This window comes from Lytechinus variegatus, chromosome 8, assembly GCF_018143015.1.
Source record: "Lytechinus variegatus isolate NC3 chromosome 8, Lvar_3.0, whole genome shotgun sequence".
Taxonomy (NCBI): domain Eukaryota; kingdom Metazoa; phylum Echinodermata; class Echinoidea; order Temnopleuroida; family Toxopneustidae; genus Lytechinus; species Lytechinus variegatus.
In genome coordinates this window covers 17560871-17584477 of record NC_054747.1, presented here as the reverse complement: position 1 = coordinate 17584477, position 23607 = coordinate 17560871, and the positions used below count along the sequence as shown (strand labels likewise).

Below are 23607 nucleotides of genomic sequence, written 5' to 3'. Positions count from 1 at the left end.
TATTGAAGTTCTCCATTGTTTCCCACCTTTTCTCTAACTCTGTTTTTCCACCTCAGCTATGTGTTTCTTGCCAGTTAAAGTTAAAATTGTATACATTAGGGCATGAATTTGAGTAAGGTTAGGCTGAAGTAAATATATGAAGTTATCTTTTTTTCAATTGATCGCGCAACTTCTGGTCTGGTCGGCTCCGAGCGGGTAAAATCTTTATATCAGTTTCTGCCGTCACCTCCATAAAGTCAGCTTCTCCCGCTTTTCAGCTCATTACTATAAACAACCATAATTTGGGGGCAAACAGGTTCCTAATTTAAAAAGAGGAAGGTATGGAATTCGTGTCGTATTAAATAAAAAAGTACAATATTTTTTATCAAATTGTATTAAACTTCATGTCATTTCCCTGTATACATTCATCTCCTGTCCTGTTTTGTGCCCTCAGTTTGAAATTTTGAATGACACTTAAGTTTCTTTATATTCAAAATGAAGCGCTTCAGGATAAATAAAAAAAAATTAATCATCCTTTATTATATAGATAGATAATTTCAATAAATCATAGAAGTTTCAACTTTATGCGCACTATTTTACTTGTAATGAAGTTCAATAATCTTAGAAAATCAATTGAATTAGAGACGATTGGGTATTAGAGATATCTACATTTGATGAAACGTCCGCCCTTTGAAATTTCAGAGTTTCATTGCTCTGCACGGGGAGGAATATCTTCCTCTACCAATCTTCTCCTCTGTTTTGGGAGTTAAAAATATGCACTGATGCTGAATTGTTTGTAATCAAATCTGATCTTTCTAAAGAAAGTTTCAATATATCTTTAAGAATACCCTTTTCTCGGGACCCTTTTTATGGCAAGAAAAATTGATAAAACACTTTAGCTTCCGCGCTACGCGCGGAGTTATTATCATTTTAATTTCCTCCATTGTATACCTCTTTTGTGTGTTCACAATCACTTTTGAAAACAAGGTTCAAAATCGCAATATAGTCAACCGAATTGGAGGTACCAGAGACAAGAGAAACTGCTCCTTTTCATTTTAATTTATGAAACACTAAAAGCTTCGCGCTTCGCGCGGGAGGGGGAACTCCCCCTCCCTGCACCCACCCCCTAGGGAGCGCGCTTCGCGCGCTCTGTAAGTGTTGGCACGCTTCGCGTGCATTTACCGCCCCCTCCAAATAGAAATCCTGGCTACGCGGTTGATTGTGTACTGATTTAACCTTTTTGTGTGTATTTACTTTAGATAGTCTTCATGTCAAACAATGTAAAAGCATTTTTAATTCAGCATCTAACTACAAGAAATGTTTCGAAGAATCAATAAAGACCATTATTATTATTACATACCTGTACATCAATCTATCAATATCCTTATTAGAATTTGAACATCAAATAAATATTAGTTGACATTAAAATGCCAAAGAGGCATTAATCATTTACAGATGTACTAATGCACGGCGTATTTACGTGTGTGAACAGCACAAGTTTCGTTTTAATCTAACACCAGAAAAGTGCTTCTACACCACCAATTAGTATCAAAACAGCATCGGTTTGATTCCAAACTGGCGCTGTTTCAATACTTATCTGGTGTGGATATAGATTCCGGGCTGGTGTTAATCAACACCGCAGTTTTTGCATTGTGGGTAAAAACAAATTTACACCCGATAAATCCCCAATTTAATAAAACATATACCATGAACACATGAGAGTATGTTCTCCCAAATGATTTGATACCATATTTATGTGGCATGTATTAACGCTTGGATGATATTCTTTGCAGTGATGTATTTTTTATTAGCACCCACGTGAGGCATGACTGCAATGAATGAAGAGGTCAATGATGTCATAATCCTACAAGGGCTGCATAAAAAAGCAATTCAAAAAACCTTTTCAGTTACTAACATTATAATTGTTTAAATAAACACTCTTATTGACAAGTTATTTGCAAATATGTTAACTAACGCATGTAGGAATGTGACATCATTGGCATCAGGGGCTCAATCATTGCAGCCATGCCTAACTTGAACTCTACATTACGGTAAAGAATCATTGGCGGCGGAAGCCCAAAATTTTAGGAGGGGACAACCAAAAATTTTTTGACAAGCAAAAAAAAAAAAGAAGGTCATCAACAACAAATTTAAGGGGGACACGTCCCCCCCCCCCCCGTCCCCCCGCTTCCGCCGCCTATGTAAGGAATATACTGATTATCCAAACGTGAAGACATACCACATTAATATGGTATCAAAATATTTATATTCATTTATAAGATATACCTGAGAGCACCACTTCTTCTTTCAGCCCATTAGTACAATAATAAGAACAAAAACTAATATAAAATCCCACTACTAGAAGGCACGTGACCCCATTGGGCGAAGGTTAACTATTTCCTCACTTCAACCCTATTATAAGAATGTCCCCATGAATATGCTATGAATGAGGTGCATATCTCCAATGATATTATATTCATGAAAGTTTTGTCCCCAAACATGTCCAAGGAAATGTAGAAATATGATCAGTTGACTACTGTTTTCATGACTAGTACTATCAATTATTTAACAAATTTTTGTTATAGGAGAGACGTGTTATACACGCATAAAAAATATGCCATAATCATGACTTAATGCAGAAGCATAAGAAAAGGGAATTGAGAAATATTATCAGCTCTCCTACTCGTCATAAAATTGTATATTTTGTTATCATAACAAGTCTTAATAAAATGGAACCCTTTACGTTAACTGTGAGATAACTGCGACTTACTATTTAAAACAGTTTTCTGAACCAGCCGTGCCCGGATGGCTTTTCTTAAAACTTTTTCGTAGGTTAGACTACGCATTAGGTTATACACGATTTATAGTGAGCCGCCATGAAATCGAGTGAATTCGAGTAAGGTCAATTTGAGTGAACTCACATCAAGTTTGAAAGAATTCGTCCTACTCAAATATCCGAAGAGTGCATGCCAGAAAAAACTTACCTATGTCCGTTTTAAGGAGATTTCACGATTTTGCAGTACCAAACACTTATTTAAAGATCATTTTTGTTATTTGATGGGAAACCAAATAGATTGGGAATCAGGGGTACGTTTCATAAAGCTGTTCGTAAGTTAACGATGACTTTAAAAACGACTGGTGATCTTTTCTTGTGGTAAATGATATTCAACATTAAACGTTCATTGGTGATAATTTAGCGCGTAACAAAGGGTCACCAGTCGTTCTTAAAATCGCTCTTGAAGGACAAGTCCACCCCAACGAAAAGTTGATTTGAACAATAAGAGAAAAATCCAACGAGCAAAATATGTAAATAAGAGAGTCAACATGTTAAAGTTTCGCTTAATTTCACAAAACAGTTATATGCACATCATGGTCAGTATGTAAATAGGGAGACTGATGACGTCATCCGCTCACTGTTTCTTTGTATTTTATTACATAAAATGTGGAATATTGTAATTTTTCTCCTCATTGTCAAGTGAAACAAAGATTGATTCCTCTCTGAACACCTGGAATCAGTATTATTCTAATACTATATGGTTCCGTCAAGTTGGCCCTATCAAAACGTAAAAAGTGAAATATTAATTCAAACAAAAAAAAACAAAAAGGAATATCGAGGGACATCGTCGTCTGTCTCGTTTGAATATCACTGAGTTATGCATATAACTGTTTTTGTGGAAAATAGGCGAAACTTTAAAGTGTCAAAACTTCCATATTTTTCATCCGATTTATTCAAATCAACATTTTTAAGGGGTGAACTAGTACTTTACCCTAACTTGCGAACAGCTTTATGAAACGGCCCCGTTTTCGCACACAAGAACAGGTCACCGTACTAGTCGTCTTTTATGAATATAGTGAGATGTCACGAACAACCTTGGAAACATAAATTATGTATTTTGTCCAGGCGCATATAGCATCCTTTCAATGACGCGCGATGACAGTTTATTGGCAATCCTACTGTTTTAGCTAGATGGCTACGATTATGGTGAAATTACGAAGTTCCATTCTAGTCCACAATAGCCATCCGTTCTTTCTCCTCCAAATTGTTGTAGCGACCGTCGCTTTTTACCTTTTTGTTCTAAAAGGGTTAAGAAAAACGAGTGAAACAAAAGAAGAAAAGTAAATAATGTATCATTTTGTTTGTTTGTGTATGGTAACTCCCGTAGGAACTCGGCAGGACAGCTTTTTGCTGATAAACGCCAAGCTGGTATATAATAAAACCAAATACCCATAGGAAACATTTCACGTCTAATTTAATAAGTCATAGATTGGCTGACGTTATAGACATTATTAATTAATTAATTAATTATTGATACAGATATTACTCTCGGTCTTTTATCAAAGTGGAGACAATAATGGCAGAGTGGGGATTCGAACTCACAACCTTGCGATCATGAGTCCTACACCCTAACCACTGGACCTCACGACCCGTACAACAGGCTTTACCGACGGTGAATGAACACTGAGCTCTAAAATATGAAATGTTAAATAAACGTTTGAAAGGTTAGAGGAGTGACAACCTTTTCCAAACGAAAAATCCAACCTTTCGTAAAGCTGACTCTAAAATTTTAAGTGCCGAGTCGAACCACTGAAAGTGGTAAAAACAATTCCTCTACACCCTTCAAATGCTGAACTAACATTTCGTTTTTAGAATGAAATGTGTCTTTCCGGACATGTAAGAAGGGTTCATGAATTTCAGTCATTATCCAAACCTAATTGGCCTCTTATAATACCTTCATTCACACCATCATCATCGCCATCGTCATCATTATCATCACCACCATCACCATCACTATCATCATCATCATCACCACCACCACCACCATGATCATCACTATCTTGTCCTTACCCGTAGATTTTCCTTGATAAAGAAATACATGCAGATTACCGCGATCAAAGCCACTCCCTGAAGCGCCATGGCGCTACCAAAATAGGCCATTCTGTACCGTCTGTTATCGTATTCCCAGCAAGAACCTCTGTCGCCATCAGTTATCTGCCAGTGGATGCATACCGAATTGATAATGGCGCCAAAATAGATCGGAGCAGGGAAGAAACCTGAAAAGAAAAAGGGTGGAATAAAATCTTTTAAAAATTTCGTGCTCTTTCAGTACCACACACGCCCACATTGGACCTTACTCACTGTATCTCCTGCTCTTTCCCTTTCTATCCCTCAAAATTACCAATCCCCACTTCTTTCTCTACCCCCCCCCCCCATCTAACACAGGCCTACAGCAAACAGATACTTCATCGCCATATGCATATTATATTAATCGCATTACCTCTCTCGCGTGCTCTTCTTCTCTACACACAAAAACAATCTCAACGAAGTCCATTATTTATTTATTTTTTTATTATTATTTATTTATTCATTTTTTGGGGTGGGGTTGGTGAGAACACACACAAATCCCCTTCCTCGTCTTTTTCTAACACCCCACCCCCCAAAAAAAAAACACACACACGAACGTTGCGCAACACCCACACCCTGTTTCTGTCATATACACACCAACACACAGTTCCCCCTCTCTTTTTCAATCCCTCCCCTTTCTTACATACACACGCACACCCAAACACACCAATATTCGGCAACATCCACCCCTTTTTCCTGTCATGCACAGACATCCACAAACGCACATTTTCCCTCTCGTTCTCACAACTCCCACACACGCACACATACAAGCACATTCGGTAACATACATCCTCTTGTTCCTTTCATTCACACACACACCAACACACACACTCGGGTTCTCACTACCCTCTCTCTCTCACACACACACCCACACCACCGCCACATTCGGCGAAATCCACCCATTCTTTTTCATGCGCTCACACCCACACACACAATTCCCCCTCTCCCCCCCCCCCCCCCTCTTACGCACACGCATATTCGGCGACATCCACCCTTTATTCCTGTCATGCACACACACCCACAAACGCACATTTTCCCTCTCGTTCTCACAACCCTCACACACTCACACACACAATCACATTCTGCAACATACATCCTCTTGTTCCTTTCGTTCACACACACACAAACCAACACACCCTCTCGCGTTCTCCCTACCCCTCTCTCTCTCACACACACACACACCCCATCACCTCATTCGGCGACATCCACCCCCTTGTTCATTTCTTATGCCAAAATTCACACACACACACACACAGTCCCTCTCTCTTTCTCTGTACCCCCACCCGCCCTCCACACACACACACACACACAGCCACATCGATCTCATCCATTATCTTCTTCCGATCATGAACACACCCGCACATATACATCCTTCAACACCTTCAAATGAGAAATATGGATGTGTGTGTATTTGAGTTTTGTCAGACGTGTATCAATCAGGTATGATTATTTACGTCTGGGACCGACCTTTAACGTCACCATCCGAAAGACGTGATCAGGGCTCGAACCTCTGCATCAATTTGTAACTTCCCCACAGCTTGGATTACAGGCGCACGCCACAACGCCCAGTTGTTGACCACCATGGATACGATGAAAAAATTAAGTAAACTTATATAAAAAAAAAATTGAAATAGTTACTGTATATTTTGCACTGTTGAGATAAGAGTGATCAAAAGAATACAGAAAATAGTAATAAATAAATAATTTATTCTTACCAAGGAAATGCGCCGATACCGATCTCAAGGCGATAGCCATCGATCGATCCTCTTCTCTTACACATCTATTATAGGCAAGAACGAAAAGCATTATAGATTTATATGGTTGCAAAAACGAAATAAATAATGTACAAATTATATCACCATAACAATCTGCTTTATGATGAAAAAGGGTGTTATTTGTGTGTTTATTTTGGACGATCAATACGTTGATAAATCAAAATAGAGGGAAGGGTTCCCGGAAGGGTTTCAGGGTTTCAAAACCGATCCTAAGTCTTGCCCACCCCCCCCCCTAAAAAAATATGTGCCTCTTTCACTGCAGTTTTCTGAAAATCCACAATGTTTTGTTTATATGGAAATGTGATCAAGTACATCAAATTGATAAAAAGCGAATTTATGGTGAAATCGCAAGGAAGCCGTACACACTCTGAATGTGACAAGGTCTTTGATACCTACCTGAGAGCAATATACGTAATCGGGTTGGTCGAAGCCGACTGTAGAAAGAAGATAGCCGAAAGCAGGATTGAAATAGGGATGACCCCCTGACAGGTTGGATCGGGGCACTTTCCGGCCGAAGCATCAACAGAACCGGAAGTTGAAGACTCAAAAAGATTTGTTGTCGAGGTGTTGGTCATACTGATGCAGCTGCAGTCGCTGTAATTATATTCATTGGTCTGTGCCGAAGAACAATAAACAAAATAAGGTTCAATGGTTTAAGAGTCAGCGACAGAGTCATGGTCCGGTGGAAGCCCTAATCTACGGGGTATTTCCTTGGCGGGGCTGAGTCTATTATTCTCCAGCATCCCCACGTATTCTTGAAAATGACGTGTAGTGTAAAAAAAATTTTATTTGCTTTTCATCTTTCTCGGGACCAAATTGACCTCCATTTTTTCGTGGAATTCTCCCACCTTTTTTTCCAGTTTATATCAGCACCCCCCCCCCCCCCCCCGTCAAAAAAAGTCATAAATGTGATAAATGTGATAATTCTGGAGCTGAAAACCTTTAACCATCCTGTATGATGATCGCGAAAGTTAATGAAACTTTATAATTCCAATTAGTGAATATATCTCCTATTCTCGAATCAATTATACTGTCGGTGTTCAGTTTGCACGCCTACTCAGGGTCGTGAAATGGTTATTAAAAAGTTTGATAATTTAATGATCTAATAAATTTCCGTTTAATTTCAATTCGTTTGTTGTTATACTGAATCTATACTCTGGTTTTATCACACAATACACCAGTCTTCATATTAAACCAGTACCCTCCCTCCAAGAAAAAATAGATTAATAGATATAATAAATTTTCAAAACATTGAAGAGAAAATAAAGAAAATATATAATGTATATATTATATACATTCTATATTTTCTTTATTTGAAAGACGTTTGCTTCGCTATCTACCAAATTTTCCGAAATGGTGTACCTGTAACAAAAACTCGGCCCTTTCGTTGTTTTTTTTTTGGTGTGTGTGTCTCACTGAACCACTGGAAAGGCGCCATGTAAAAAGGTATCTATGATGCGCGCGTGCGGCATAGGCGGGTTTTCTCTTTTTTGTAGGGGCGGGGCTTCTTTAAAAAAAGAATAGCATTGTGAATACAATAAAAAGGGACACACTGTCATGACTATATGAATAGCAAAAAATATCACATGCAAGTACTTACAAAAGGATTTGGCATTGCTGTGGTCCCATTAAACTCAAGATTGAGTTCTTTCGTACATCCTGCATGGCAAGGTGAAATGTAGGTCAAACCATTTGAACCACACACTGGTTGAAAGACTTCATCTGAGCATGCGCAATGTATATTACATCCGTTACTGAAATAATAATGATAGTATTCCAGTTATGTACATGTATGGTGTTTATGACAATGACACGTATCCTGAACTAGTCAACTTCAATGTTAGATGACTAACTATACCGGTATAACAATGTATACTGTATAGATGCATTGTACTTGCATTATTGGAAGTACATTTATTCCAACATTAACTTTTTCTTTCTTTCATAGAAAGATTTTATTCAGAAATCAAACACGAAAGCAATTCAATTTACAAAAAAAATCATGAAGCGAACATGTTTACGACAACATTAACGATTTTTTAAAAGACCAAATACACGTCCCACTTACAAGGAAAATGTACGATTTTATATTGATCGGTTTTTATTTACCTATACTCGCAGATTTCATGTAGTAACCAATGTTTGTTTTAGTTTTACTCTAGGTCCATACACTGCAAAAACAACGGTGTTGATTTAACACCAGCCCGGAATCTATATATGTCCACACCAGAGAAGCACGTTGAAACAACACCATGAGAATCAAACCGATGCTGTTTTAATACTAATTGGTGTTGTATAAACACCTATCTGGTGTTAGACCGAAACGAAACTGGTGTTGTTTAACACTTCTCTGGCGTGAAAATATATAGATTCCGGGCTGGTGTTAAATCAACACCAGAGTTTTTGCAGTGTAGTGGCATTTTCAACCTTAGTAAGTGTCAAAATGTAGTTGTGTCTCTTTACATCATTTTTCATGGAATAATGTGTTTCCTATCATTTTGGCTGGATCAACCCTTAACTACGATTAGATATTACAATACTGATCTATATTGATAATGATAACACTCATTCTTTGAACATTCATAAACCAATGGGTAACCTTACCTTATAGAAGAATAGTCGGGGTGGGTTGGTACGCCGTCATAGGAGTGGGTCACCCCCGCAATAGGAACATTATCACACCCCAGGAGCATCCCCATGGGATAAAGAATGAAACCAAGAATGGCACACACCAGGGCGAAAAGAGCACACTGTTTGGAGTTCAATCTAAATCTTCTACAAATGTACGCGGAGAAGATATTGCCGATAATATTTGACGGACCTAGAACTATGGCTGCAAAGGAAAAGGAAATAAAAGGATTTGAGGATATGCTGGTAACACCTCAGTTTAAAAAAGTTATGGTGGACGTACTTTAAAGGGGAAAGCGGTTACAAAATTCTTAGACTATATGTACACAGGGGTCGCGGAACGTTTTTCAAAATGGGGGGCTGACCATGCTAAAAAGCACAATCATATGGCCATTTTTACGTTTTTGTACACGGTTTTGGGAAAAAAGTGGGGGCTGAAGTCCCCCACCCCCCTGGTTCCGCGGCCCTTGGTACAGGTTTAAGTGTAAGGAGAATGTATTTGATCATTCAGAAGAAATTCAATGATCAATCCCCTCAATCCCCCCCCCCCCCACTTGAAGCAGTTAGCTGCAGTAAAAAAAAAACACTATATGTATATAGATTCGTACCATTTAGGGAAGGTCAGATTTGATAGGGGAATTGAACCGCTGTTTACATACGATGGCTTACTACTCCACAGCTTTGTTAGTTACCGGGAGACCCATTGCAGATAGAGTTGTAATCAAACGCCACTACAAAAATCATTCACAATTTGATTTGCAACCAATGAAACGCGAGTATTCAGGACTTGTGCTTGATTTTTCGAGCCGCGATTAAACGAAAATCTTTCTGCAATGGGCTCCATGGTATTGTGGCGCCACTGGACTAACAGCAGTAGATGTAGAGTGGTCAGTACTCACCTGTAACGAGCGCAGCTTCTGAGGGACTGAGTGAGAATTGTGTTTCGGTGTACTTGACCCCAAAAGCTGCGAATACGGCAATGAGTGATATGAAGGCCGTTTCATCAACAACGAGACACATGTTGGTAGGGTTGCAGACGAGACGTTTCATTGCAAGAAGTGGACCTAATGTTGAAAAAGCAAAATTTGTGATTTATGTAATTGACAGATATAATAACTGTTTTTTGCAAGTCAGTCGTTATTCATATTATGCCTACTATTGTTAATCATATTATTTACCAGTACTAAATATCATTATAAAAATATATATCATTATAATATGTTGCCACATTCTCTACATTATTTCTCGTGATTAAGCCATGCAATAATTGCAGAAAGAGAAAGCATCGGCTTGGTTCATCATTTTCTTCCGTTGAGTCACACTCGGGAACACTCCCGTCCTGTACCAATAAGTCCCTAATACCTTTTATAACCGTTTCCACTGCATTGCCTCCATCGAGATGTGCGTATATTGACCCGCTTCTCTCCCGCAGATCATTGTCCTCCTCCTCCTCATCCACAGTCATAGACTTTCGATTCAACTGGTTTTCTTCACCAGCCTCTGCGTCTTTTTTCTCTTCCTTCCACTTTTTCACCGCAGAGGGCAGTATTCTCGGATAGAAGAAGATAGGAATGCTGAGAATCACCAGGATGATGCTTAGGATCACAAACCCAAGCCACCAGGCTCCGATCCAGCGAGGGTCGTTTTGGCTGATCTTGGGAATCTGGTCACTCGGCACGCGATCGAAGTCGACGTACAGGCGCGTTGTGAAGGCAGCAAAAAGGAAGCCACAGCTCGGACCGAATGTGAACGCCATGAAAAGAACAGCTGAAAATGAAGGAATACAAGGAAAATAATCAAGATTGAGCGATAATCGCAAAGACGTCCTACTTGAGGATCGAAATCAGAGGATAAGACACCAAAGAAAATAATTTCATCCCAATCTAACATTTGAGTTAAGGCGTACTTAGTGAATAGGTATCTTTGTCGAGGTTTTAATTAAGTGTCTTTAAATTTTGATGAAGGATTAGCAAGATGCTGCTTTGGCCTGACCTAAAAAATGTTCTTATCCAATTACAAGATGTCATAACCTTAAGTGCCTTCGCGACAGTAAGGATTTCAAAGAGGCTTTTATGATAACGCCACAGTCTACTATATATTATAGAAATGGATTGAGCAGAAGCAGCAGTGTGCATTGAGCAAGGTTTCTCAGCGCTGAAGGCCGCCGCACAAACAGTTGTTCGGACTTATGCAGTCACACCAAAGATACAGACCCGAACAGATAGTTGGTATCCTATTCGACATTGGTCTGATCGGTCTGGAGTCTGGCCCATTGATGAAATGTGACTGTAGCCATGGTTAGCATTGTGTTTAGATACTTTGATACAGTGTCAGTGTCCACGGTGGCAAAACGCTTAAAGGACCACTCCACCCCCTACACAAAGTTCATTTGAATGAAAAAAAAAAAGATTCATAGGGGCTGCTCCAATAGAGGAGCGATAGCTCGGTCGGTAGCGCGGGGGTTTCGGATTCCAGTGACCCGAGTTCGATTAACCACTGGTACGCTAACGATCTTTGGTAAGGCATTGATCCTCATTACCAGGTCCCTCGGAGAGGACCTTAAGCTGTCGGTTCTCTGGCTATTTGCTTTCGTTCGTGTTTTCTTTGTAATCAGGTAAAACAAATTACTACTCTTTACCATTTACCAATGGTCTCAAGTTATTGTAGAAGAATCTATTGTTTCGATCACGTTGAAGATATCCTTAACATACATGAGCTAGTCACATGGGGAACACTAATATACCTGTGTAAGCAGTGATATTGTGCTTCTTGACACTATCGTCGATGTAGGTAACGACAAGAGCGACGAAAGGGGCGTTCCCTATACCACTTATGATCTGACCGAAGATGATCCACCACACACTCCTTAGGTCACCCTTCGAAGATCTTTCCTCGGGATGGACTAAGTAACACAATGTAAGAAAGAGATTGTGATACTTAATTTCCATTTCTAGGACATTAACTGACATTTATAATAATAATAGCATGGCCCGCTTGGATAACAGTTTTTAGAACTGATGTGGCTTCCCTGGGTAAACATACCCATATTATTATTATCTAAAATCATACTTTTGTCATTGTTATAAATGTACAGACCAAATTATTAAGAACTTTAACGCAATAATATTACAACTAGAATATAACATCAATTAAATTGGTAGTTTAAAATGGGAAACGGGGAAAAGATTAGAAGTAGTAAGGTTAAACACTCCTCAACCTGATCTGAATTGATTCTCAGCATGGCATTTTTCTGTTTGTCTGTGGTAACTCCCGTAGGAACTCGGCAGGACAGCATTTTTTTGCTGGTAAACGCCAAGCTGGTATATAACCAATTTCCTTCTTGATGGAAACATTTTACGTCTAGGTTAATCAGTCATAGTGGCTGACGTAATAGTCGACAGATATCACTCTTGGGCCTTTTTATCAAAGTGGAGACAATGGCAGAGTTGGGATTCGAACTCACAACCTTGCGATTATAAGTCCAATGCTCTAACCACTGGACCACACGACCCTATTTACTGACTTTCCTATACTCAACTTATTTCTTCGGTGTCCAACTCGAATCCTTATCTATTTATCTGTTTCTTATTGATAAGATATTCTTGTATCACTCTATGAAAAAATATGTTTGTATAAGAACCCTTCTTTGTCCCATATTTGAAATATTTCAAGGTCCTTGAAAGAAGCGCAAAATGGTTCTAAATAGTCCTTTAGAAACGGGTTTTTTACTTAATGGTGGTCTACAAGGAAACCTTTATGGGTTCTTTACAAAACCTTTTACAAACTATTTTCAGCTTCTTTGACCAACCTTAACAAGATCCAATTTCAGGACAAAGAAGGTTCTAGTCACTACTTCTTTTCTGAGAAATGTCCTTATGCGCTTCTAAACACTATACCTATCTTCAGAGTATCACTGTAACGTTTTTGTACGCACCTCCATAATGACCATCCGATGCATTTGACCAGGACTGTGAAGCTTCGTATACGTTCAGACCTTCATCACCAGCACTGCATAGATCTTCAACCGCGTCAACAGATCCGGTCAGGATGACCTTCGGGTCGATGGGATCCGTGAGAAAATGAGGGAAAGAACATATCATGGTGCCGACAGCAGTCACCAGCATCCCTGTTCCGATCCAACGAGGACGATGCCCCATATGGCCATAGTGACTAAGGGGGATGACGAATAGGGTGCTGACAATGTCTGCTGCAATGGTGACGGCACCGGATTGGGCGCTGTCCAGCTGGAAGTTCCGCTCGATGGTAGTAAGGACGGCGCCGATGTAAACGTACGACATCATTGCGAATGAGGTGATTACCATCATGTGAAATGTGAAAAACTTCGGGTTGGCAAGTCCTTGTATCCAGGATGGAGCGCAGGTGGGCGGACAGCAACATAGAATGTCCTCTGGAGGAATCCTGTCAGGATCTTTGTGGACATCTTGTCTCCTGGACCCTGTCTTATTGCCTCGGTTGTTGTTGTTGGTGCTGTAATCAGTCATATCTCCACCTTTGGAATGAGATTGCACGATGAGAAATTTATCATCATATAGATATCGTGGATACTTAAGAGAACATTTGCAAAGCATTTGACAATGTTTGTATATTGGTGAAGATTTTTTTATACAGGTGCCTTGCTCTTGGTCTACAAACCTATACACCTACGTCCAGTGGCGTAACTACGGGGGGCATGGGGGAACGTTCCGCCCCCCCCCCCATCGGCCGGAAAAAAAACGGGAAAAAGAGGAAGAAAGGAAGAGAATCGTAGTGGGAAAGAAGAAATTATTGTTCATTATAAAGTTATATTATAATTATGTTATGTTACTGTATATAACATTAAAAAAATCATAACTTTATGAAACATAATTTGCTCAGGGCTATGTCTTCATTGTTCCTGGTGCTCGCATTGTCTGTTTAACTAGATATAATAGATCAATTTTTTTCGGAATACTATAGTTTTCAAATATATTTGAGAGACATGACGTTGTCAAATGAAGTCAATATACACCAAATATATTTCCCTGCACTTCGAGCTATTATTGTTTTATGTAGTGACATATGCTTCTTTTTAATCACTACTTAAAGTGATCGCCCCATTTTAAGGTCATAATATAAAACATTTCCCGTACGTGCTTACGTTCGCATTAAAGGATTGGTGAGGGTTGTCTGCTCTTCATGAATTCCTATTATCCGTCCTTAAAATGTCCTTTTTTCTGATCTGAATATCACACATTTTCAGCTCGCGCTTCGCGTTCACATCATTTCGTTAGTGAAATACGTATGGTCTCATTGAATTCCTACAAACAAGCCGGAGAATGCCCCTCTTCAGGTCTGAATTTCTTATATTTTCAGCTCGCGCTTCGCGCTCGCAATATTTGATTAGTGAGATGCGTATGATGATCATGATTACAATGACTACAAAAAGTGCTTCATGTGTTTAGATGTGATTCTAACCAAATCAGCAAGCGCTTGGCACTCGCATTAGATGACTATGGTGAGATATGTACACTCTTAATAGATTCCTAAAATATAGTCCTTAAAATGTCCCTGTTTGGGGTCGATATGTGCAAAAATTTCAGCTTGCGCTTTGCGCTCGTATTGTTTGTTTAGCAAGACCGGTACGTAACAAGATAACAAAAATTTGCTTATAATGTCCCTTTCCAGGTCTGAATATCAAACATTTTCAGCTCGCGCTCGCATTATTTGATCAGTGAGATACATATCCATTTAATGGCACGTCCTACCTGGTAACTGAGCGCGCTCATCAAGTGACTCAATTTTTTGCTGGTGCCCCCCCCCCCCAATGCCGTGACTCACGTTACGCCATTGCCTACGTCCTCTCGCTCACTAAAGCGCATATACAACCATACTCACACATTACCAATCAGACATTCCAAGATAAGTCACATCTATCTTAATGTCTTCTAAACTCCAACGGAGAGACTCGGCGCAAACACTATTTAGCATCTGAGCACTGTTATCATAAACATGCGAGGACAATCCTTGTTCGAAATCAATCTACTCTGTCCATTGGCCTCAGTTTATCCTTAAACACTACAGAAAACCATCGGGTAGAACACTTCCCATGGCCAACAAACATATATCCAGCAAAGCTTAAGAACTGTAGGCCTAACCGTACACGTCCTTACAGGTCTGAATAATCACCCTTCAAATACTTAGCCCTCTCATTCTCAACAATATAATTTCTGTTACGCAGTCCATGACCAAACGCATCATGTGACAAAGGTGATATTGACATGGGAGAATTGGTGTATTTTTTTCCTCAATTGAATAATAGGAGATATTACAGACAAACATATCCCGGAATAGCAACTTGACATGCACCTTTGAACTTGTGATCTGTGGCGGATTCAGAATCGCTTTAATTGTCGCACACACGGATCCGCACTTTTTCAGCAAGCACAATGAAGTAGAAAGGATATGCACGGTAGTTGAGTCCAACATTGCCCTTTTTCAGAAATTTGATTTTATGAAGACACTGCTAAGATAGATCTTACATGGTTGCTAAAGCACATCTAGCCCCCGCCCTTCGCACTCTCCATTTTTGTTTATTTTTTATTGTTTTTTACCTTCCAGCATACAACTTACCTGCCGACCTGTTTCCGCACCTGCCATGCTCCTCTTTGCACCTCTAATTGTACCTGCACCCCCTCTCTCTCCCTAAATTTGCCTCTCTGTTCTTCCCTCATAATCACAATTATTGTAACCATGTTGTTATCATTTTTATTGTTTTTACTATTATCATTTATTCTAATTTGGTTCACTCTTTCGTTGTTACCTTCGATATTTTGTATAGCCTCCTTTTAAACTGTCTTCCGACTCTCCTTTATACTATAGTTGTGTAATATACATATTGAAACTAAGTTACGGGGGCTTGCCTCCCATACAAGCTTCGCTTTTCTTGGCAAGCCCCTCCGTTCTGTTTTATATAGTTATTATAGTCAAAGTTACTTTAGTTGGCATTAGTTCTCATTGTTTATTCCTTATTTCGATTGATGTTGTACTTTAAATTTGACTATTGTTTGATTCTGTTGTGCTTTGTGAACGGAAAATGAATAAATCAAAATCTAATTCTAAATGCCACAAGGAAAGCCACAGCATATGGGGGTCATATTGTTTCGACATTTATGCTGAAAGATCCAGATAACTGACAATAGTAACTAATAATTACATGTAAATCAGATGACAATTAACCACCCTGAAGGTTGAGCCTCGGTCACATCGGTTTCACACATTAACCACTTCTCGAATCAATACAAAACCTATGATAGCTTCGACCCGCACTACCCAACTACTGAACAACCTTTACTGGTTTCCCGTAGAGCAACGCATTATTAATGATCTACCGTTCACTTCATAACCTGGCCCTTCTTATATTCCCCTCTCATTCATCCATCCATCGTTTACTATTATATAGGTTTCGCTCATCTGGTTCTATCAAAGTAAAAGAACCCAGAATAAAAACAGAGCAGCCTTAATTTGCTGCTGCACCCCGGTCCTCGGAACTCACCTCCCCATACTGTTCAATTATCATCCTCTCTTCAGTAATTCCAAACAAACTTGAAAACCTATATGTCTCATAATGTCCTTATTACGTTTACCCAAATAAACCACTCTCCCTATATAAGAATTAGTTTATGGTGTCATATTTTATAAATGTATAACAAAGTATTTTTTATAATCATCTGTTTATTATGTTGAATATAATTCATTTTGAATTGTCAGGAGCATTGAGCATTCCTTGGAGAGGATATATGCGCATTAGAAATATGGATGTTGTTAATTGTTGTTATCTTATAGCGCTTAATACCTCGGTATGACGTGCCTAAGCGCTTTACAGATATATCATTGCTCCGGTCATCGGATTTAATCAGTCAATCCCGCAAACAATGTGTGCACATCCTCCACTCCTTGGGGAGTACATAACATTTTAAAAATCTGAAACTGAAAACTATAACTCTGAGCAATTTTTGGAAACACTAAACATAGAGAATCTATTCTCAAAAGCCCTTCATGACAAAGCAGTCTTTGTCGAAATTTGTTGAATCTAAGCAGCAATTTCATCCAGGCTTTTGGATAAACGACATTATTTGCAATTCTTCGTCAGTTCCAAATCTTAGGATAATCTGCTGTCCCGGTTCAGAAATTTTCGACAAACGCCTCTTGTTCCGTTCAACTGTGATTTGACGGGCATTTTCAATACCTTCACTATAAATGTTCTAGAATCTGTCCCCATTGAACAATTTGCTATATCAATGCACTTAGCCTTTGAGAACGTCCCAAGTGTAATAAGTGGGTTCGGATAATGGATTGCAAATAATTATGGACGGTGTATTTAGCAATCATTTCCATGTCAAATATGAAGTTTGGGGACTTTGAACTTATGTCTTGATTCCTTGCCTTCGCATCGAACTTACAATGCCTACTTTAATGGCCGCATCTCGGTGTTGTTCTAGTAGGATCCATGTTTTAACGAAAAAATTTGACATAATTATTAATTTAACTCCCGTATAGGAACTCGGCAGAGCAGATTTCTGCTGCATCAGCGCCACGCTGGTACATATAATACAATGTAGAATAATGATACATTTGACATAGAATTTGGTCTCATTCTACGAGTGATGCTTCATGCTCTTATATACACAAAGTTAGATCGTCAATTTTGATTCCCATTTGCTATAAAGTTGAGCAAGATTTAGGGTAAAATGAATTCGATTGGGTTAAAGCCAAAGTTATCACTTTTTCAAACTATGGTCATGATTATATAAATCAATCCTCCTTTGTACACAAGTGGAAATCTTACTAATTTTGTAACACAGTTATATTCCGTTCAAAGAGTTCATGCAACATTTCAAGGAATTCTTGCCAGTTGTTAAATGAAACAACACGCAGATTAGCTGAAATAAATATTTCAAGTCAGTAAAATGCTTTCCATGGGTGCATATGTGCATAATAGTTATATGTGAATCGAATATTGAGAATGCAGCCGATATCAGAAAACTAGGGCAAGTTCGTCGCTCGCATACAGGTGAGTTCAACACGGTAAAGAATAAAATACAAAAAAAACCCACCACAATAACACTTGGATCATGTCAATGAAAGCCCATTATCTGTAAATCCCTCTATTTGGCAAAGGTCATGTTGAAGGAGCATTCCATTCAGTTCGGCATGCAATGATGAACTTACTCTGAAAGATTTCCAGTTGAATACATGCTTTTGAGCTACGTACATGACAACATAATATGTGCCCTTGCGTTAATCGTGTTACCAAGGTAGTATAACCTATATTTTGGATTTGGCTTGTATGTGGTTTTTAGTTGAGAAAACTAAATCAAAACACTTACATAAGCTTAATGGGGCTTAATGCTAGACATTTAGGACCGGTATTAGGTTTAGCGGGTTTGAGAATAGAGTATCTTAATGTGCAGATTTCCTAAAGGAGCAATATCGCAAGAGCAGATTCATGAAAAGCAAATGCGCATATATAGTATTTCAATGCATATCTTTTTCATTTTTTTTCAATTCTATCGAACATTTTCTATGTCATACACACCGGAGTTTAGCGATGTATTAGCCAAGTTATCTCTAGCTTCATGCAGCCCACAAACTATGCAACATATCTAGAGCAAGGGGGAACGACTTTAATAATTCATCGTCTACGAAGTGGGAAATCTTTGCGCCAAACCCTGGGAAGTCCCAGTCGTAGCGAGGAATAAAAGGGTGCTCATCAACGTAATTAGTTTTCTTTTTAAAATTGCCATCGTCGCATCTAGAAGGCTACGAGTTCGAACGCTCCAGTGTTCATTGCATAGTATAGAAACGAAAAATCTTCAGTAATTTTCTAAACTCTTGAATATTCACTCACCTGAACTACTTTGCCGGAGATGACAACCTGACGCTTCCAGTCGATAACCTCGATTGTTTCACACCGATCTTTTCCAAATTGTCCTATATCCGGTCTCAAAACTCGCCTTCACGCGTCGAAGCCATAAAATACATCAATATCAAAACTCGTATCCCACAGAGTATATATATACTTGTCCGAGGTAAATATATACCTACTGTTTGCTAACTATACGTGAGAAGGCGTTATTTGGTGAAATTAAATTTATTGTACCGAATCCGATTCATTTGGTAAGAAACAATTTCTCTGCTCTATTGAATCTTTGACGACCTGTTCAAAACTTAAATGGAATAAAGTGCATTCGGTCGGATTTATCATAATGGAAAATTATTCATCTTATGAAACAGTGATCGCTCATCTAGGTTTTCCAAATGGAGAGGGGCGGGGTTCGTCGACCTGTTTAAAGCCTAATAGAATAATGTTTAAATAGTGAAGCATTCAAACTTTAACAACAAAATTAAGATCCGTGACCATACGGGGGTGGGGGTCCTGAAGTCTTCAGAAAATCGGAATTTCCTATCCTCATAAATACCGATGCCAGTCACATTTCAAGGGAAACCGATGCAAGGATAATAAAATAACCTCAAAGGGAATCCATGGCGAAAATTTTAAATAAATCGAACAAGGAATAAAAAGATTTGGCTGTTTCAAATATGAGATCATTAAAACGATACAAATTGGCAACTTGGTTATTTAGATCAGTGGGCAATATGAAACACGACTTTCTCGTTAAATTTTGTCCTAAAAACCTACGTAATGATATTAAGAAATTTGTGGTTTTCTCCAAAATGCACAATTTTCACCACAAGGCGGTAGTTGAATACCAAATAGATATCCATATTGTTAAATATCATCATAAAATATTTCATATTCAGAGAAGACATTTGATAAAGAATATATTTCGCTCTTTTCCAGCAGCTGGATGACCAGTGTAGTTGCAATTAAAGGGTTACACTTCGTAAATCCGAAGGTTCGTAATTCCGAAGGTTCTTTATTCCGAAGGTTCGTAATTCCGAAGGTTCTTTATTCCGAAGGTTCGTAATTCCGAAGGTTCTTTATTCCGAAGGTTCGTAATTCCGAAACACGTAAATTGCATATACCTCGATGTTTTTTTAATCCGAAAACGTTAATGGGTTCGTTAATCCGAACATTTGTGGCGTTAAATCCGAAAACGAAGTAAGGTTTGCTGTTCCGAAAGTTCGTCAGTCAGAAAACAAATAAGGTTCGTTAATCATTACGTTTTCGGACTAACGATCCTTCGGAATTACGAACCTCACTTTGTTTCGGACTAACGAACCTTCGGAATTGCGAACTTCATTTCGTTTTCGGACTTACGAACCTTCGGAATTACGAACCTGTGGAAATACGAACCTTCGGAATATCCGAACCTTTGGAATAACGAATCTTCGGAATTACGAATGTATGCGAATAAGGTTACCCGACATCAGAATTTGATTCCGCATAACTTATATCTAAGTTACAAAGAGTCCAAATTCATGTGCAAGACTTATCTACCGAGTCCCAAAGTCAGTTCCACTACACCTCTTCTGAGAGAACTCCACTGGTTGCCTGTACGTCAAAACATTTCATTCAAAATTCTGTTAATTGTATATAAATCACTAATCGGTCATGCCCCATGCACATTACATTACAGAATTACTCAAATTTAAAACCCAATCACACAGTCGAAGCCTGCGAAGTTCCACAGATAAATTCATCGGCCTTATGCCAAAAGGGCCTTAACCCGATTTTAGGGGTTCTGAATATTTTATAATAAATTTAACACATTTCATGTAAAACTTAATAACTTAACACGTTTATCGAAATTGGCTTCAAAAGCAAAAAAAACGACCACAAACTTTTGATTATTAGAGAGGCCAAAACCTTTAAACGCCATTATCTCGGAATGGCCAAAAGCAGTTAAGGCCCTTTTGGCATAAGGCCGACGAATTATTGTTTTAGATCCCATTTCACAAAAACAAAAGTCACACTTGGTGATCGTGCATTTGCACTTGCTGCCTCCAAACTATGGAATAGCCTGATAATTGATATAAGAAGCTCTCCATACTTCATTCTCTTCAAATCAAAATTAAAAACATATCTCTTTAGTTAAGAAAATATGCTGTGCAGGCATTGCTGTGCAGACATAAGTAAAAAGAGCTCCGAACAAGCGCAGCTGAATATCCATCTCAAAGCTGCGCTACAAATTAATGTTTTTTGTTATTATGTATCTAAATCGATCGCCCTATGTATATTCACGTATATTCACGTATTCAACTATACCAGTTTCTCTCTATTTGTTTCGGGTCACTTTCTCTCTCTCTCTCTCTGTGTGAAAACCATTTTGCTTTTCCTGATATATTTCCTTTATAATGTTTAAATCATGGGACTGTGAGGTCAGAGGGTCGTATAGGTTCGATTTCTTGCAGCTATACGACACTGATGGTCCAGCATTAAATCCATTTATTCATATTCATCTTTCATAATGAATCAGAATAAAAGGATATTTCGCTATTCTAATTATATCTGATTGAAATATCCTTAATATAATAATGTGATAATTTTCCTAGTACCAGACACAATCTCGATAACGCGTTTAGGGTACAAAATGTTGCGTTTGAAGAATATCAAATATATAAAGGCGAGGACCAAACAAAATGTAAGCAAATACAGAAAACTGACCCGTTTAAATCGGAAGTATGGGTATGAACGCCAAGGATAGACAACAAAAGACTCTAACCTAAATTGATTTTATTTAAAAAAGTAAACATGGCTCAATTATTTTCAAGCATTGTGATCATTCAATTGAAAGTTTGTGTCACCTTGTCAAAAGTTCACGGTTATATCATATCGTTCTTTTGTTTACGAAATACACTTACCGGCGATCGAGTGTTTCCTTTCTTAAGGGTAGCACGTGAACGGGACATGGACCCCCCCCCCCCCTCATTTTATTGTTGAGGATTGTGTATTCTGGTACTGTTATGCTAAAAAAAAAGCAATGGCTTGTTTTTCAAATTTGATGTAATTGTAAGTGTTGCACGCAATTTGCCTCTCGCCTCCCCCCCCCCCCCTCTCTCCCTCTCTCTCTCTCCCTCTCTCTCATTCATATACGTTCATGAATTCAAAGTACGAATGTTCTTTAACATAAATATAACCCGTTACCATGGTTACTTTAGTTTCAACGAAATACGGAATAACAATGTGCAATAGTTTGTATCATTTTGTATCCAAGTAGATAATTTTGTCTCCGTTGGTACATTAACCATGTAAAGCGCCGCCGGGGGAGAAAAATGAAAAATAATTTGAGAGATAAGTCTGCACAGCAAAAACTGTGGTGTTAACCGGTGTACATAGTGGACCACACCGGTTATTTTACACCGGTGTTAAATGACAGTGTTAGTTTAAAGGGGAAGTTAACCCTGACAAAAAGTTTATTGTAAAAATAGCAGAAAAAATAATAAAAAATATTGCCGAATGTTTGAGAAAAATTCATCAAATAATTAAAAAGTTATTAGAATTTCAATTATTTGATTTGTGACGTCAAATGCGAGCAGCATTCTTACATAGCGAATGGTAAAGTAAAAAATCAATGAAATGTCATTTTCTCAGAAAATTTAAAATGGTTTTCACTCTACCTTTTGTATATCAATAGACAAATCGCTTCACACCCGATCATGAATAGAAAACAAAATTAAGTCATCAGGGACGATACAAAATTTGAAATTAATGCATTTTATATTACATAACACATGGGGCAGCTGCTCGTTTATGACGTCACAAATCCAAAACTTTGAACTCTAATAACTTTCTTACTCTTTAACGGATTTTCCTCAAACCTTCACCAATATATTTTACTATTTTTTCTGCTATTTTTACAACAAAGTTTTCTTCAGGGTGAACTTCCCCTTTAACACCTATATTTGTTAAGCAACACCTTTGGTTGTTACATTTACACTCTTTGGAGTTACGTTCAATCTCTAGGGTGTAATTTTAACACATCGGGGTGTGGTCCTCTATCAACACCAACTGGTGTCAGTTTAACACCACAGTTTTTACAGTGTGGGGTTGCTCCTTTTTAGGCCTCCTCCTCAACCTCTTCCTTTCGAGTTAGGTCTGGGTCAAAGAAATACTTGACGTTTGGAAGAATATATCAATATTTATAATTAATGCAAAAATATAAACGCATCAGCTAATGTTGATATACATGCTCTAAAGTCCCTCGTACACGATGACACCAAAAAGACAAAATATTTATTCATGCCTAATCAAACACAGACAATTTTTCGTCAAGGCTGTCACATATAGCTTTGAGCCAAAGCAAGTGGGAACGATGATCGCAAAGGTCTCAAGTCTACTCTCATTATATGGAGTAATGTGTGATCAATATCATTATATTT

At 38.4% G+C, this 23607-nt stretch overlaps 1 protein-coding gene across 3 annotated transcripts; it reads right to left on the bottom strand.

Annotated features, from left to right (window-relative positions):
* Positions 1–3446: 3446 nt before the first annotated feature.
* On the bottom strand, positions 3447–19508 carry LOC121420079 (solute carrier organic anion transporter family member 2A1-like). Of its 3 annotated transcripts, none has more exons than XM_041614610.1 (11): positions 19172–19508; positions 13220–13795; positions 12029–12187; positions 10648–11052; positions 10185–10349; positions 9262–9490; positions 8258–8411; positions 7054–7271; positions 6598–6662; positions 4826–5031; positions 3447–4054 (listed from the first exon to the last, which is right to left on the bottom strand). In XM_041614610.1, exons 2-11 carry the CDS (start codon positions 13785–13787, stop codon positions 3983–3985), a joined length of 2241 nt encoding a protein of 746 aa, XP_041470544.1. In that variant the 5' UTR covers positions 13788–13795; positions 19172–19508; the 3' UTR covers positions 3447–3982. The 3 variants fall into 3 exon arrangements, with proteins under 3 accessions (XP_041470544.1, XP_041470542.1, XP_041470545.1); XM_041614608.1 differs by lacking the exon at positions 19172–19508 and adding an exon at positions 15160–15494; XM_041614611.1 differs by lacking the exon at positions 19172–19508 and adding an exon at positions 15167–15493.
* Between the last annotated feature and the right edge of the window lie 4099 nt (positions 19509–23607).

Bases quoted from the DNA above. Each gene is read 5' to 3' on its own strand.
- LOC121420079 (XM_041614608.1), bottom strand. The intron at 11,053-12,028 runs GTATATTAGTGT...CTTCATTTTCAG, and splicing joins CAATATCACTGCTTACACAG to CTGTTCTTTTCATGGCGTTC. The intron at 5,032-6,597 runs GTAAGAATAAAT...TTTTCTTTTCAG, and splicing joins GGTATCGGCGCATTTCCTTG to GTTTCTTCCCTGCTCCGATC.